Source organism: Paroedura picta, chromosome 2, assembly GCF_049243985.1.
Source record: "Paroedura picta isolate Pp20150507F chromosome 2, Ppicta_v3.0, whole genome shotgun sequence".
Classification (NCBI taxonomy): domain Eukaryota; kingdom Metazoa; phylum Chordata; class Lepidosauria; order Squamata; family Gekkonidae; genus Paroedura; species Paroedura picta.
The window spans coordinates 177,913,587-177,929,423 of NC_135370.1; the positions used below are offsets into that span (position 1 = coordinate 177,913,587).

The 15,837-nt window shown below is 44.7% G+C and overlaps 1 protein-coding gene across 3 annotated transcripts in view; it reads right to left on the reverse strand.

Annotated features, from left to right (window-relative positions):
• Nucleotides 1–3,588: 3,588 nt before the first annotated feature.
• Nucleotides 3,589–15,837, reverse strand: part of PPM1A (protein phosphatase, Mg2+/Mn2+ dependent 1A) — a 53,384-nt gene continuing 41,135 nt past the window's right edge. For 2 of the 3 annotated variants that reach the window (XM_077323943.1, XM_077323942.1), the window contains 3 exons: nucleotides 9,802–9,910; nucleotides 7,645–7,702; nucleotides 3,589–5,319 (listed from right to left, as the gene is read on the reverse strand). In XM_077323943.1, coding sequence (XP_077180058.1) covers nucleotides 5,290–5,319; nucleotides 7,645–7,702; nucleotides 9,802–9,910 — 197 coding nt within the window. In that variant the 3' untranslated portion in view covers nucleotides 3,589–5,289. Of the gene's footprint in view, nucleotides 5,320–7,644; nucleotides 7,703–9,797; nucleotides 9,911–15,837 lie in introns of those variants that run through there. The other variant, XM_077323944.1, reaches the window with a different exon arrangement.

Consider the following 15,837-nt stretch of genomic DNA (forward strand, 5'->3'; position numbering starts at 1 on the left):
TGGGCAAAGCTTTCAGACGGCTGCCTTACCACTCTGCGCCACAAGAGGCTCTTTTTAGTTTAAACCCATTACTGCGTGTCCTCTCCTCTGCAGCCAACAGAAACAGCATCCTGCCCTCCTCCAAGTGACAACCTTTCAAATACTTAAAGAGGGCTATCATGTCCCCTCTCAACCTCCTTTGCTCCAGGCTGAACATTCCCAAGTCCCTATCTTCATAGGGCTTGGTCCCTTGGCCCCAGATCATCTTCGTCGCTCTCCTCTGTACCCTTTCAATTTTATCTACGTCCTTCTTGAAGTGAGGCCTCCAGAACTGCACACAGTACTCCAGGTGTGGTCTGACCAGTGCCGTATACAATGGGACTATGACATCTTGTGATTTTGATGTGATGCCCCTGTTGATACAGCCCAAAATGGCATTTGCCTTTTTTACTGCTGCATCACACTGCCTGCTCATATTTAGTTTACAATTTACAAGTACCCCAAGGTCTCGTTCACACACAGTGTTACCTAGAAGCATATCCCCCATCCAGTAGGTATGCTTTTCATTTTTCTGACCCAGATGCAGAAATTTACACTTATCTTTATTAAATTGCATCTTGTTCTCATTTGCCCATTTTTCCATTGTGTTCAGATCTCGTTGAACTCTGTCTCTATCTTCCGGAGTATTTGCCAGTCCTCCCAATTTGGTGTCATCTGCAAACTTGATGAGTAGTCAACCACATCACCTACTGTGAAGAGTAGAAGAGGGGTGCTTTCATCGTTGGGGATTTACCTGAAGGGTTACTTACTCCTTCGTGAAACGACGTCACCAGTACAGCTGGGAGGTCCATGAGTGGCCATTAGCTACAAAATAGATGGAACACAGTCTAGGGCAGTGATGCTCTGTATTCTGGGGGGGGGGGGTCACAGGGGTTTGGGGTCCACTGATGGACCTCCTGATGGCACCTGGGTCTTTGGTCACTGTTTGATACAGATCGTTGGATTGGTCCGGCCACCGGCATGATCCAACATGGCTTCTCTCATGTCCCTTATGTCTGGGGCAGAGGTGCTCTGATTTTTGGGGCTTCAGGGGCCATAGACGTTCTTACCCCATTGGTGGACCGCCAAATGGTACCTGGGGCTTGGCCACGGTGGGACACTCAGTGCTGGACTGGGTGTGCCAGTGGCCTGATCCAAAATTGTTTCTCTTGTTATATCTGAGACAGAGATGCTCTGTATTCAGGGTCCATAGTGGGAAGGCTTCTGAAGTTCTGGCTTCATTAATGGACCTCCAGATGTCACCCGGGGCTTGGCCACAGTGTTGGACCGGATGGGCCAGGGGCCTTATCCCTCTTCTGTACTTATCTACTACAGAGGGCCTGCTTCAGGTGCCCCTGCTTTCTGAGATACGGCTAGTAGGAACCCGGGAGAGGGCCTACTCAACAGCAGCACCAAACTATGGACATTTCTCCTCAGGGAGATTTGCAGGTCCTTTTTTGTTGGTACCTTCCTCCAACAGGCGAAGACTTTTTGCTTGGCCTCCTCTCGGTGACTCCTTCCTTCTCACTGTTTTAACCTTCTTGTAGTTTGGTGTAGCGGTTAGGAATGTGGACTTCTAATCTGGCATGCCAGGTTCGATCCTGCGCTCCCCCACGTGCAGCCAGCTGGGTGACCTTGGGCTCGTCACGACACTCATAAAACTGTTAAGACCGAGCAGGAATATCAGGGCTCTCTCAGCCTCACCCACCCCACAGGGTGTCTGTTGTGGGGAGAGGAAAGGGAAGGAGACTGGAAGCCGCTTTGAGCCTCCTTCGGGTAGAGAAAAGCGGCATATAAGAACCAACTCTTCTTCCTCTTCTTCTTCTTCTATATTTCTTTTACGCTCTGATCTGAACTTGTTTCAATTATGTATTAACATGTTGGTTTTAACGGCTCTCAAGATGTCCATTTGTATGCTTTGATGACCCTCAAAGGGGCAAAAAGGCAGGGTCAAAAAATCTTGTTATTAATCCCCGCCAATGGTCTCCTTCAAACACTGCATCTTCTCAGAATTCACCGATACCACTCAGAAATTTAATGCTGTCAAAAGACGAAGATACACAAAAGCAGCATGCATATAGAAAGGAAAAAAAATGAATTTTTTTTAAAGCAGATGTACAAAATAGTAACACCCTCCGAGTGAATGTGGGACCATCGTATTACTTTATTTCATCAGCACACAGGATACCACGCCCCCCCCCTCTGGTTCGAGAAATAAATAGCACACAATTCTCCAAAACTTTGCTGCGTTTTGCCCCTGAGGTGTTCCAACATTTTTAGCATTTTTTTTAAAAAGTTGCAAAGAAAGAAAAAGCGCCCCGTCTTTTTCCCTGCAGATTTATGAACGAGAGTGAGCCCCAACCCCTTTGCTAGAGTATGTGATGCGCTGAATACATGGATTTAATCTCATTTTGGTATACATAAAATAGCAGAGTAAGAAGTAGGCGTAACTCACCACAGTGCTCTGACCACTTTAAAGTGCCCAACGGAAAGGAAGGGAAATCTGCAAACGCTGGACTTCTTGTAGCCCACGACCCTTTGATAGCACTAGCAGTAACTATATGTGGATAGTTACTTGCGACAGGGACACCCTTATATATGCATACATATATATGTGGGGGACACCTGTAGCAAGTTTAAAATACGTGCAATGACATTATGACACTTATAATTATTATTGTTTAACATATGGCTTTCTACTTGCAATTTTTTTTCTGGGAAAGATTCCACACCTTCGTTTCCGCCCGGTTTTGCAATTTTAGAACTAACGCTACTTTTACATAGGAAAAACAAACAAACAAACAAGAGTTTCCTTGCCAATGCTAAAAGCCAGTTCAGCCTTCCGATCGAGCGTCCCGTGGGGAAAGTCCGTGAAGCTACGATCGACAGCTTTCTAGTTGGAATTCAGTGAAATTGTTGGGTTTTAAACATTTATTCGTAGATCCGATGATTGGTTGTTTGCCCCCCCCCCGACTGCTAAAAGTTTATAAATACAGACAGTGCTTTTACACTTATGCTTTGAATTGGGGGGGGGTGGGTGGGTTTACAAACCAAATACAATGATGTTAAGGTCAAGCACCGTACCCAAAACAAGAGGGATCGTATAATGTGTCTGCTGATATAACACCACCCATAATTGAGACAGTTCCTTAGGTTAATTCTTCACTGTTCGGCAATCCCTAATTCTGCAATAGGTTTTAAGGCTATATATACACACAACTGTATATTTCAAAGTTAGGAGGGAAAGACAGATAATAGAAAAAACGCATTATACATTGCTTCCTATAAAAAGGTACATTTTACACCTTTTAAAAAAATTTTCTAGCTACATTGCTACAACTTATTCATATCATGTTGATTTTCCTTTTTTTTTTCACGGGAGGGGAGGGGGAGGGAAATCCTGCTAAACGAACGTAGAGAAAGCTACATAGCATACAATGTCTTCAACTTTTAAAAAAGAGAAAATACAAGGTGCACGAAGTCGCAGTTCTGTCGTCATCCTGACTGATCAGAAAAAAAAAATTATCCTGTAGAAGAAAAGTCAAATTTAGTCAGATTACTTGCACAGGGTTTTTGTAGTTGTTGTTGTTTTAAAGGTCAATTAAATCCAAACACTTAAATATTCTGAACATGCAGTTATTTCACATGACGTATAATGTTAAATCGCTAGGAGAGTATTGTTTCGTTCTTTTGTTCTAAGTCAGGGGTAGTCAAACTGCGGCCCTCCAGATGTCCATGGACTGCAATTCCCATGAGCCCCTGCCAGCGAATGCTGGCAGGGGCTCATGGGAATTGTAGTCCATAGACATCTGGAGGGCTGCAGTTTGACTACCCCTGTTCTACGTCAACAGGGGAGATATAAAACATACCAGTCGAGGGTAAGATTGTCTGGCTCTGACAAATGAATTTTCATTAACGTAAACTCCGGGAGGTTCTCTCAATAATAATAATTATAATTATAATAAAAAGGAAATAAATCCATGTAAATAGATTATTCCATTTTGGAAGCCTAACGGGCAGCGGAGGGAGGGGGGGAAAAGTCCGCCTGTGCCTTGGGCAACAGTCAAGGGTTCTTCCCATTTCAGAAACGGGAAACGAATGAATAAAAAATAATTATCCACGTAGGACATCCCATTTACAAGTATTTCAGAAGGGGAGGGGGAAGGAATTACACGTCTATGGTTACGTTTCTTGGTTAAATCAAGCTTTATTGATAAAATGGAATCCAGGCTACCTTACGCGGAACAGCAGCCAATCCAGCTGGTCAGGAGAATCAGTGGGGTGAGCGCCCGCCAGATACAGAAAGATACAGCTTTTGATAAACTGAAAACCAGAGGAGGGTAAACGGGTCGCGTGCTTACCAAACGGATGTGCCAGCAACAGCGTTGTCCTCTCGGAGGAGAGCGCTGCCGTCAGCCAACGGATGGGACGCAACCCCAACGCTTCGCTCTTTTTAAAAAGTGCGTATTATCAACGTGTTTTCGGTCTTCCCCACTCCACGCCTCCCCCCCCCCTACCATGCCACGTGGCACTACTGGCAAGCCTATCCCTATTTTGGGTTGACCCCTCCCACGTACGAACATGTTTCAGTGGGAGTTTTAGGCTCCCCCAGAGGGATCCCAGCCAATTTTAAAAGTCTGACGGAGAATTCCAGTTATTTCTTCGTACTCAAGTCAACGGTGATCTAGCTCTGTAAAATACCCCCGTCCCCTATATCTTTCTGGGCGCCTCTTGAGCATTGGCTGCTGGCTCGGCTGCTGTTCCCAGCGATCCAGAACCACAAATATGAACGGGAAAGGGAAAGGGAGGGGAGGGCCGGGGTACTTGTGGCACCGAAGAACAAACCAAGCATCTTGTCTAACCTTGAGTAACGTAAAGCCGTTCATTATTAAATAAGCATTTTGTACAACCACAATTGCACTTTACAAAACAAAACAAAAAGAAACCAAAAATCATACAACGTAAAATGCTTTTCCGAGTCCGATTTACAACATTATGATTTTCTCAATATCACTTTTGCAGAAGATCTGGGTTTTGGGTTTTTTTTTTTTTTTTTGCAAAATGAGACCACCAGTTCCTGGGCTACGGAAGTGGGTGGCAGGACCACTGCTTCCCGGCGTGTCACCGCCTTCCTCAGCACAGCTTGTCCCCCTCTTTCGGGTAAGGTGGAGGATGGACGTTACGAAGGGTCACGGTTGAGCTAGGTGCATTTTTTTTTGTTTTCCATACGGGGAGGGTGGACACAGACTCCACGCAGCTTGGATGGCGGCCTTACCACATTTCATCCGTTGACGCAGAGTCCTTAAAGAAAAGAGAAGGGACCCTTTAAAGTCTGGAGCGCCCCAAATGACGGCAGTTTCTGGATAATCCAGACTGGAAAAGGAAGAAATGCGGATCATTTTAGGACTTCAATTTCCATCCCATTTCTCTTGGGGGACAGGGAGAAAAGAGTTTTTCTCTGAGCATAAAAGTTTTTGAGCATATCGCAAGAGAACAGATGCACTAAGCCAGGGGTGGTCAAACTGTGGCTCTCCAGGTGTCCGTGGACTACAATTACCATGAGCCCCTGCCAGCATGTTAGCAGGGGTTCATGGCAATTGTAGTCCATAGACACCTGGAGAGCCACAGTTTGGCCACCCCTGCACTAAGCTGTTTGGCGTTTGGGCCTTGCCTTTAAACAATTTCAAAGCAGCCTATTTTGAAGGTGTCAGAATTAGCTTGGCTATGAAATTACAGTACAAAGAAAGAAAGGTTCACAATGAACAATCAACAGAAAGGAAAGGGAAATTGCCTTTCTAAGGCAATATGTTTGTAATATATACAATGAGTAAATACAATTTCTTTTACATTTTTATATATCAGAAGGAACAACCATAACGGCTTCTAGATCAATTCCATTTTCGTTGGCTTCGTCCATAGTTGAAACCTCCAATCCTCCAAAACAGTTCGGAGTATCAAAGGTGGCAAAATCCTATCGGCGATCCTTATATCACTATTGTGAATATTTTAGTATCAATTGACCAGAGGCTCTCTAGGGCAGTGGTCCCCAACCTTTTTATCACCGGGGACCACTCAACGCTTGACAATTTTACTGAGGCCTGGTGGGGGGGGTAGTTTACTCCTCTACTCTCAACCACTGCCCTAACGCTCTCTGATCGCTATGGCAATGTTTAAACATCCCTTCAAAATAAGATACAGACACGCCACAACAATGAACATAAGGAACATTTTATTTTCATGGAAATTTTAACTCATGACAATGACAAATCAACGGGAACCCTGAGCTTGTTTCTCTGCAACGAGATAGTCCCATCTGGGAGTGATGGGAGACAAGGACACCCAAAGTGTGCTGTAAGGGGCCGGGGGGGATGAAGTAAAGGGCCGGGGGGGGGGGGGGAGAAGGCGTCCTTCGCGGCCCACCTCCAATTTAGTCGATGGACCACATGTGGTCCGCGGCCCACAGGTTGGGGATCGCTACTCTAGGGTACTGTGGGGAATGCTAGTGAGAGCTTTCTTGTCCTCCTCCCTTGAACTCCGAAAGAACAAAAAAGAATCTTTTTTGAAAAGCAGAAAGAGAAACATGGATGGAAGTGAGAAAGAAAAGGTAGGAAAGAAAAGAAAACAATTAGACAGGAGTTACCACGGGTTACCACGGAGTCGTTCTCCAAAAAGAGGAGACACAGCGGAAAACTCCAGTAAAAGTGCGAGGGAAGGGCGAAGGAGAGAAGGCTAGAAGAGTGGGAAATATTAGAAATATTTAGAAAACTTTAGAAAAAGTCTGCAAACAAAGCAAAAAGAAGAAGAAGAAGAAGAAGAAGAAGAAGAAGAAGAAGAAGAAGAAGAAGAAGAAGAAGAAGCAGCAGCAGCAGCTTTTCCCTGGCAGAAGCTAAATATAACTAGGAGGGGGAGGTTCCAGTGAAAAACTCAATTGCGAAACAGTACAGATGCACTGGGACAACAATAGCAATAATAAATAAATCAAAGAAAAGTCGTCTCTCTTCAATATTCAGTTGTTTTTTAATCCTTCATATAAGTCCCAATGCGTTTCACCTGTTGGCTTTATCAAGGGACAAATATGAGTGTTTCAAACACGCTTCTTATATGCCAAAAACCTTGTCTCTTGGACAGTATGTAAGGTCGTATTAATCACAGCTCTTAGCTAATGGCGTTCCAGACGCCTGGCAGAGGCAGGAAAGAACTGGAGCAGAGAGGCCCATCACATGGGAAGCAGGAGGGGGGGGGGAGTGAGCCTGCCTCCCTGAACCGAGGGATGAAAACACCCAAAGATGTCTTCCGCCTCTGGGGGAGAAGAAAACACCACAGTGAAATGAAGACACATTCACTGGGTGAAGTCACTGGGGAGCTATTCAAAAGCGCACCGAGCCTGGCTCACATCTTGATCCTACACTCCAGGAATGTTCCCTCCCTTACTCCAAGCCCTGATCCAAATGAAGGAAGAGTTACATTTTTAGTTATCAGTTTTGAAAGAAACCAATGCCCACATTTTCAGGACGAGTCTGCTGCGGGGTGGTAAACTGTAAGTTCGGAAAAACACCCTCCCACCCCCTTCAAATCAGAATTAAAACGAGTAGAAAGGACCAGCTTCTGCTGGGAGGAAATACTCACAGTCTCGTCATTTCTATAAGGGACCAGTCTGTTATAAACTGCTTCGATCAAACCCCGTCTGCAGAGAGCAAAGTGGGGAAAAAGGAGAAAGTTTTAAAGGAAGTTCAGCTTTTCTCAAAAAAGAAATACTTGGGAAAGAAAGTTCTCATGTGTTATAATTTCGTAACGTTTTAAAGGTAGCCAACATTTCTCAAAAGACTAACCATAATTTAAAGGTAAATGGTAAAGGTATCCCCTGTGCAAGCACCCGGTCATGTCTGACCCTTGGGGTGACGCCCTCCAGCGTTTTCATGGCAGACTCAATACGGGGTGGTTTGCCAGTGCCTTCCCCAGTCATCACCGTTTACCCCCCCAGCAAGCTGGGTACTCATTTTACCAACCTCGGAAGGATGGAAGGCTGAGTCAACCTCGAGCCGGCTGCTGGGATTGAACTCCCAGCCTCATGGGTAGAGCTTTCAGACTGCATGTCTGCTGCATTACCACTGTGCGCCACAAGAGGCTCTAACCATAATTTAAGATCCTTAAACAGAGCTACACTTGGCAATCCCTCCTTGAGGATCACAGCAGAACTACTGCGGGAAGGCAGGAACGGAATTACGCCCCGGGATCCAACGTGTTAAAGGCTGTTTTCCCAGTTGGATGGGGTGTTGTCACCAGAACCCTTTGAGTGTGAGAAGTTCGGAAGCTTGATGCAGTCACCTCTTTTCCAGAAAAAGTTACGAGGCATTCTGCAAGGGGCTGGACTAGATGACCCTGGAGTTCCCTTCCAACTCTATGATCTTATGCAACTACTTCTTTTCTAGAAGAATCATTCAAACCCTAGAGCAGGGGTAGTCAACCTGTGGTCCTCCAGATGTCCATGGACTACAATTCCTGTGAGCCCCTGACAGTGTTGACTACCCCTGCCCTAGAGAACACCGACAGAAATCAGGACAAAGAACCACAGAGGTTAAATTTCTCCTCCTTGAAAAGCAAACCTCATCCTATCCTGTTGAAAACAGAGAAGATTCAAAAAAGAATAATTGGTGACAATCTGTGTCTGTTAGGGCAGGGGTAGTCAACAAATGCTGGCAGGGGCTCGTGGGAATTGTAGTCCATGAACATCTGGAGGACCACAGGTTGACTACCCCTGCGTTAGGGGAATCAAATATCCCACTGGCCATTCCTGAGCAGCTTCGCCTAGCTGAAATGGTCTCTGTATCCTAGCTTAAGGGGTCAAGGAAATTCTCTATATGACGGCCTCGTACTGGGAAATGCAGGCTGTTACGGCAGGCTCCTTTAGACAGGGAAATATCGCAGCTGATTTGGCTTTTTATTACTGAGATATTACTGCATGGTATTTATTACTGCATGGTATTCAAACCATCTCAAATCTCCTCTAACGCAACAGCAGCCAAAAGAACCTCAATTCTGGTGCTAAGTCTCCCGAAATAACCCCACTAAGTTTAAAAGGGAACATTTAGATCTGGCAAAAGTGAATGGCCTGAGCTGGGCTCTGAGTGGATGGCGTAATTGTTTCGGAGGCGCCGGTGACCTCGTATCGAGTATTTTGAGACGTACCACCATAGTTTATCTTTTCTCGGGCGATACGTTTTGTGACCTGTTTAATTATGGGAGCCCGTTATAATCCACCCCCGGTATTCCTTGACAAACTGGCCGATTGGTCATTCAGGAAAAGCAAGTTTTAATCTTGGCAAAAAACGCAAATGTACAAAATAAGCATGAAGCATGAACAACCCCCCCCCAGATTTCTTGACAATTTCAAAGCACAAAAACCCAGATGACAAATAGGAACGTATGCCACGATTTTATACTCGCAAGACCTGGAAGAGGTAAATATTTAAAGGACTTTGGCGAAAGGATGAGGCAAGACCTTAAAAATAGCATGACCTTTCTTCGGCTAAAGCATGACACAGGTTTACTTTTAGAATCCACCTCTCCCCTGCCTGCCACGGCCTTCCATTCCCTTTTTCAAAAATAATCCCAAATTGGAAACAGCTGGCTTGGTTCTAACACTCGGTAAGCCCCATTTTTGTTCGGCGCTATTTCGGTGGGCTTCCCAGCCCCCCCTTCCCCGCTTTAAAAATAACAACGACAATAGCGGGCTTATGTACAATATTTGAAATCAAAAGGACATTTAGGCTGGCGGAAACTCACTTGCTTGCCAATTCACCCCCGGGCGGAAGGTTGGGGATGTTCTCCGTTTGCAACGTGCGCATGACGTGGACCAGGTCTGGTGCTCCTTCCCCCTGCTTCTTGATGATCTCTGGGAATCAGAAGTACTTGCTTTGTAAGTTCAGTTGAAAGGCAACGGAAAAGACTGCAGTGCTTGGGTTTTTTTATCGAAAGTAGACCTTTGTAGGCCTTTGGCTCTGCAGTGTAGGGATGTTAGTAATCCAAGTGCTCCCAGCATCCCTACACTGCAGACAGAGAGAAACAGACCTATCCATCCACTGGCAATATGATAAATAAAGAAAAAATGTCCTATTTTTTGTGGTTTTCCTTGTTTCTTTATTCTTTAGGACTTCTGTCCTAAATTTTTGTGGTTTTTTTAGGACAGAAGTCCTAAAGAATATAGAAACAAGGAAAACCACAAAAATAGGACATTTTTCTTTATTTATCATATTGCCGGTGGATAGGTCTGTTTCTCTCTGTTTGCTTTAATTATTAGACCGTCCTTCTTATACTCCCTACACTGCAGAGCCAAAGACCAGGGTATACTTTAAATAATTTCTTCTCATAGAGGTATTGAAGTACCAGTTCATTTACAAGTGAGAGGAGCAACCACTGAGGAAAATTTGGTTGGATCCCGCAATAAAGCCACACAGAACGAAGAGACCTTTTATCTTATTTTTCTTGATTCTGTATAAAGTTTGCAAACATTTCTAGTAGCCTAGGGATAGGTTTTTCTTTCTTTTTTGGTTGTATACACTACAGACCGTCCCTTTTGTCTATATTTGGTTTTTATCAAAGCCAAGCTATGGCTCTTGGAAGCAGGCTAAAAGCAAAGTCAATACACACGCAAAAAGGAGCCGGGGGAAGAACAGTTTTATGTGTCACCTGTGTATAAGGTCAGCTCCTCTGCAGAAAACAAGAAATTCCATACAAGAAATCCTTTAGGAGCACACAACCGTAGGTTTATTAGATGGTCATGTCATAATAGCGAGCCTGAGGTTCTTATAAGACTGCGGAAGAGCTTGTGTTAAAAGGGCACTAGGATCTGGTCTGCTTATACTGACCGAGAGAAAAAACACAGATAGACGGTCCGTGTTAAAATGAAGCTGCCATTTTTAGCCGGGGGAAACGATACACACCAAAAACTCTGGTTTTCCCAGAGTTTATCACTTGAAGTATTCAAATATGATCGAGACAGTAAAAAGGCATCCCAACAGGAACAGATTGGCAAAATAACAGAAAAATGCATTACACGGTGTATGAAAGGGGGAGGGAACGATGCAGACAGAGAAGTTATAGAAATAATTAAGCCCCAATGTGAAAAACATTCAACGACCAGGTTTTTGGCCACAATGCTGTCATTCGTTTTTAAACAATATTTGAGCATGGAATGCATTCCCCTACATTTCCCATCCTTTTTCCCATCTGAATGAAGAGCAGAAATCTGTCACATTCATAGGAAAATCGGGTCCCAAGATGCTGGAAAAATGTTTAAACTCGGATTGCTTAAGTTCACCAACTCGACTGCTACCGATTAATCCTGGGACACGATATCTAAAGATCTTGGGGATCTGAGCTGTTGGTGTAAGGATCTACCTTAAATCATCAGATGAACATCGCCCAAGAGTCCTTGTCTTCACTGACAGTAGCCTTTCTCAGCTTCACTACCGGTATTGCTTAACTGAAGACATTAATGGGACCAATGTTGGAAACGTCTGCTTGTAAACTTGTCCTATTTTGCAGTGTGAAAACCTATTTTGCAACCCACAAAACCTTTCCGAGTCTGTTGGAATTTGGACACAGTCCAGTGAGCGCAGCAACAAAATGGCTGCCACAGGAGGCGGAGCTAGCCACAAAAGGAGGCTGCCACAGGAGGCGGAGCTAGCCACTGTGTAAATTCATTAACAGTTTAGATCCAGGTGCTGTGGCAGCAGCTGCTAGTGAAGCAGCCCAAAAAACCTGTACAGCCAATCAAATCTTCAGCGGTCAATCAGAAGCTTTGCCTGGCTCCGCCCACATCCTACCTGGCTCCGCCCACTTCCCACTTGGTAGGCACCATGGGGACCCTGTCCTAAGATGAGTATTCTAATACAGGCTTTCTTCACAGGAGCAGCATAGTTGTAAACCAAGAGAATATCTGGGCTTTATGTACACAAGTTCCATTACGATTTTATGAAAACGCCAAGAAAAAGGTCACTTGGGCCGATTTCTCCCAAAGACGTCAATTCAACCTTTTATATTCAAAATGAAAAGGGATATTTACCACAAGTAACCTTGAACCGTCTTGAGGAAAAAGCAGGGTGTAACTAAGCGGCGTGACATTTTTATGATCTACGCCAGTGAGTGAAGCTGCTATGCAAAACGTATGAAAGGAGAACACAACTGGTGAAGTAATTTTTTTTTTAAAGGCAATTTCTGTCATCTTTTTCTTACAGTAAGCTGCACCATTATGTCATGCATCCGACAGCAAACACGTTGGGAGACGGTTTGGGCAGCTGGCTGGGCAGCTTGTCATTTAACCCTAGAACTATGATTTTTATTCTGTTCAAGCAGGAACTGTTAACAGTGACCAGGGTGTGAAGACCTCTCTAAACCTGGTGGCCGGAGGCGTAGGCTAGCCCAGTGGGAATGCGGCCTTTCTCCCCCTTGTTTCAGCAGCTAATCCTCTTGCCTCCGATTCAAAAATAGCTTGCTGCGTGGATCAAAACGCTGTGGTTCAAGTTTAAGGATTTTTTAAAAGGCCCACCAGACTCACAGGAATTTCATTGCTCTTAGGATCCTGGACGGTGTTTTGTGGCAAGTGCTTTAAATTATGAGACAGAAGGTACTTTAAAGGGGAAGCACTAAGGCCAAAGATACGTTTTTCAACGCCTACTAATTTAGGACCAAAAAAGAAAGACTTCTAATTCTGAAGGTTGAATAAAGAGAAAAGATCTCGAGTTTTGTTTCGCCAACTTCTTTTATTGTGAATTGTGAACATCTAGCATTGTCTACATCGCTCTAACGCGGAGTTATCTTCTGTACAAAAATAAAGGGATTTAAAGGGACCTGGACGACAATTCCGAAACCTAAAGCTGCGGTACATTTTTTAAAACACGTTCCCCACTAAAATTAATACATTTGGATCCAATCGAGACATACGCACAGCCCGCATGAACATTTATGGCATGAACGGGACCATCATGCTGGCCTTCCTGCTGCAATCTCTCTTTTTTTTTTTTGGCATTGATGCATATCACAGTTCCTTCTCATTAAACTGTAGTACAAGAAGACTGACAGACAAGACAGACTCAAAATGTACCTTATTTAAACACGAGGCCATGGTGCTAAACATTTGAAAAACAATGTTCTATGTTTTTACAGTTGTGGGAGATGGTTTTTGCATCCAGACAACAAAGATTTACTTATGCTCTCTTTTGAGAAAGAGAGAGAGAGAGAGAGAGAGACAGAGAAAACATGTCTACAGCTAAACATCGTCTCTTATCGGCAATATGGAGAAATAGGTCTATACCACATTAAAACGTACTAAACTCAGTGTATTCCTCAAAATACAAACATTTAAAACAGTAGTCAAGATCTGTTTGCTACAAAACGTTATTTCAAAACACAGATTTTTTTTCTGACCAATCCTTAAAGTACTCTCCAAAATGGAATTCCCACACAATGGCAGGGGAGATTTGAGACTAAAATATGAACAGTGAAAGTTTTGGGAGTTATTTGTTTAAAAAGAAATTGGGTTCGACCCATTATCTGCGGCGTTAACAGGACACCTGGGGACAAAGATCTCAACATCGGCAATTTTGTGCGGGAAGAGAGCAAGGGACGATGGCGTAAAGATGATTTCCCACCTTTATTTACATGTGAACTGGTTTAACGTGAGCACAAGAAATTGAACAGAGAAGAAACGGCAAAAGAACCTGTTACTGCCGTATTCTAAACCAGACAACAGCGCAGCTCCCTCACAGCATTTATAAGTCTAAACCGGGTAAGTTATATTTATTATTCTCAATCAGGTTTGATTCTGAACAGGTCAACAGCAGAGCTCCTTCAGGGCAGTTCAGGTTACCTGTGATACTACCAGCAGCATTTTTTACAAGATCACCTGGGCAGAAGTACAAGCCCTAAAAGTCAGGTCATTCTGAAAAATGCAGCGTGTCCATTTCTGTTTGCCTTGCCTGGTTTCCCCGTGCATCCTGAAATACTTCAAATGTTACCTGAATCTTTTCAGTTTTCGTAGCACAATGTTAATTGGCTTGTAAATGTTCCTCTTTCAAAGGTAACCACTGGACGACAGCCAAAGCAGAAGCAGTCTGAAGAACCCCTCAATTGTTCCAAACCCTTCCCAAGTTAGAGGAATTTTGTACAAAAGCCGTTTAAGGAACAACATGGAGGAAAATGGAGCACATGTACCCCCCCCCCCCCCAGAGTTCCCTTTAAAATATTCTAGCATCAAATTCCTAAAATTGACATTCACATTGAGGACATCTTAAAGAACAGCTCAGGAGAGCTTGGTTGGGGGAGAATGAGAAATGTTTGAAGAAGATGAGGCTTCAAGAAGATGGTGTGCAGCAGAACAATTGGGTCAGAGCAGAGGCAGACAAACTGTGCCTCTCCAGATGTCCATGGACTACAATTCCTGTGAGCCCCTGCCAGCATCAGCTAGGGGCTCATGGGAATTGTGGTCCATGGGCATCTAGAGAGCCACAGTTTGGGTTAGAGTCTGGTAGGCTCTTAGAGACCCAACGAGACTAGGAACACTTACTTTCAAAAACTCCTACCCTGACGACCTTGTTGGGTCTCTAAGGGGCTATGGGACTCTCTCTGGATCACAGGTATGATGCTTAATCATAGCCTCGACAATTCCCCATCTACAGATTAAGAGCCAAAGAATCCAGGCCCCCATTAGCAACAGGTTTAAACTTTTAAATGTTTTTATCTCTGAACTGTGTTCGCTGTGATCCAAAAAAGCTCATGCGTACTGCACACTTTCGCCACATTGGTGACAAACATTGAAAGGTTGCCTATAGCCCCTTCAGGATTCTTGCTCAGCGTCCTGTGCTGCTGGGGGGGGGGGATGCTCTGGCCTCCAGGAGCACCTTTCCAAGTGGGGAGGGAGAGTGCAGGGGGAACCCGCCCTCGGGAAACCACTGAATGCTCCTCTTTGGCATGCGCCTCCCGAATGCTCTTTTAAAATTTCACTGCAAGGAAATTTGGCAATGGCGGACAAGCAACTTGCTGTAAACAGTTCTTTTATAAGCTTGTCAAATTTTCATGGGGGGACGGGGGCAAATGGGTCTGTGACACAAAGCAGAGGAAGCCCTATTTACTGGGTGAAAGGCAGGAGCTGCTTTAGGATAGGGCAAGAAGCCAGTAGCAGCCCTATGCAGACCGAGGGAGTGGGGCAAGGCACGGACAGGACTCTTGGGGCAGTGCTGGGCTTGACCAGTGTGGGCATAGCCTCAGGGACAAAAACGTCAATCTCAGAAAATACAGGGAGGGGGTGAGAATGTCAGGAAAGCAAACTGGCAGATAAAAACTGAGGAGGTGTGAAGGGGGAATAAAGAGGAACCTGAAGGAGGAGCTGGGGCCTGGGGCAAAGAAAGACTGCCAAACTGGGACGGGCCTGGGGAACTGCCCCAAGGCAGATCAGACCCCAGATCAGACCCCTGATGTTTGAAGGGGCAGAAACGGGCAGGTAAGCGTGCTTGTGAGACAGCCCCTGTAGAGTATGCTGCATCCCCTAAAGAGGCAATTAATGAACATCATTATGTCTGGTCTCTGCCACCTGAACAAGTCAGTAGTGATGTCCAGCTATTCCCCCACCTGAAGGGACACAGGGTCACAGGATGGATTGCAGGCACGACATACAGACTGCAACATCTCTTAGCCAGGGACAAAGAAAAAGGGTTGCGTTGCATCTACCCCAGACTCCTATGAGTGTCACACCGCCATGAAATGGGACTTCTAAATAGTTATGTTAGTAACCCTCGAGTATACTGCTTCTCGCATATAGTGCTC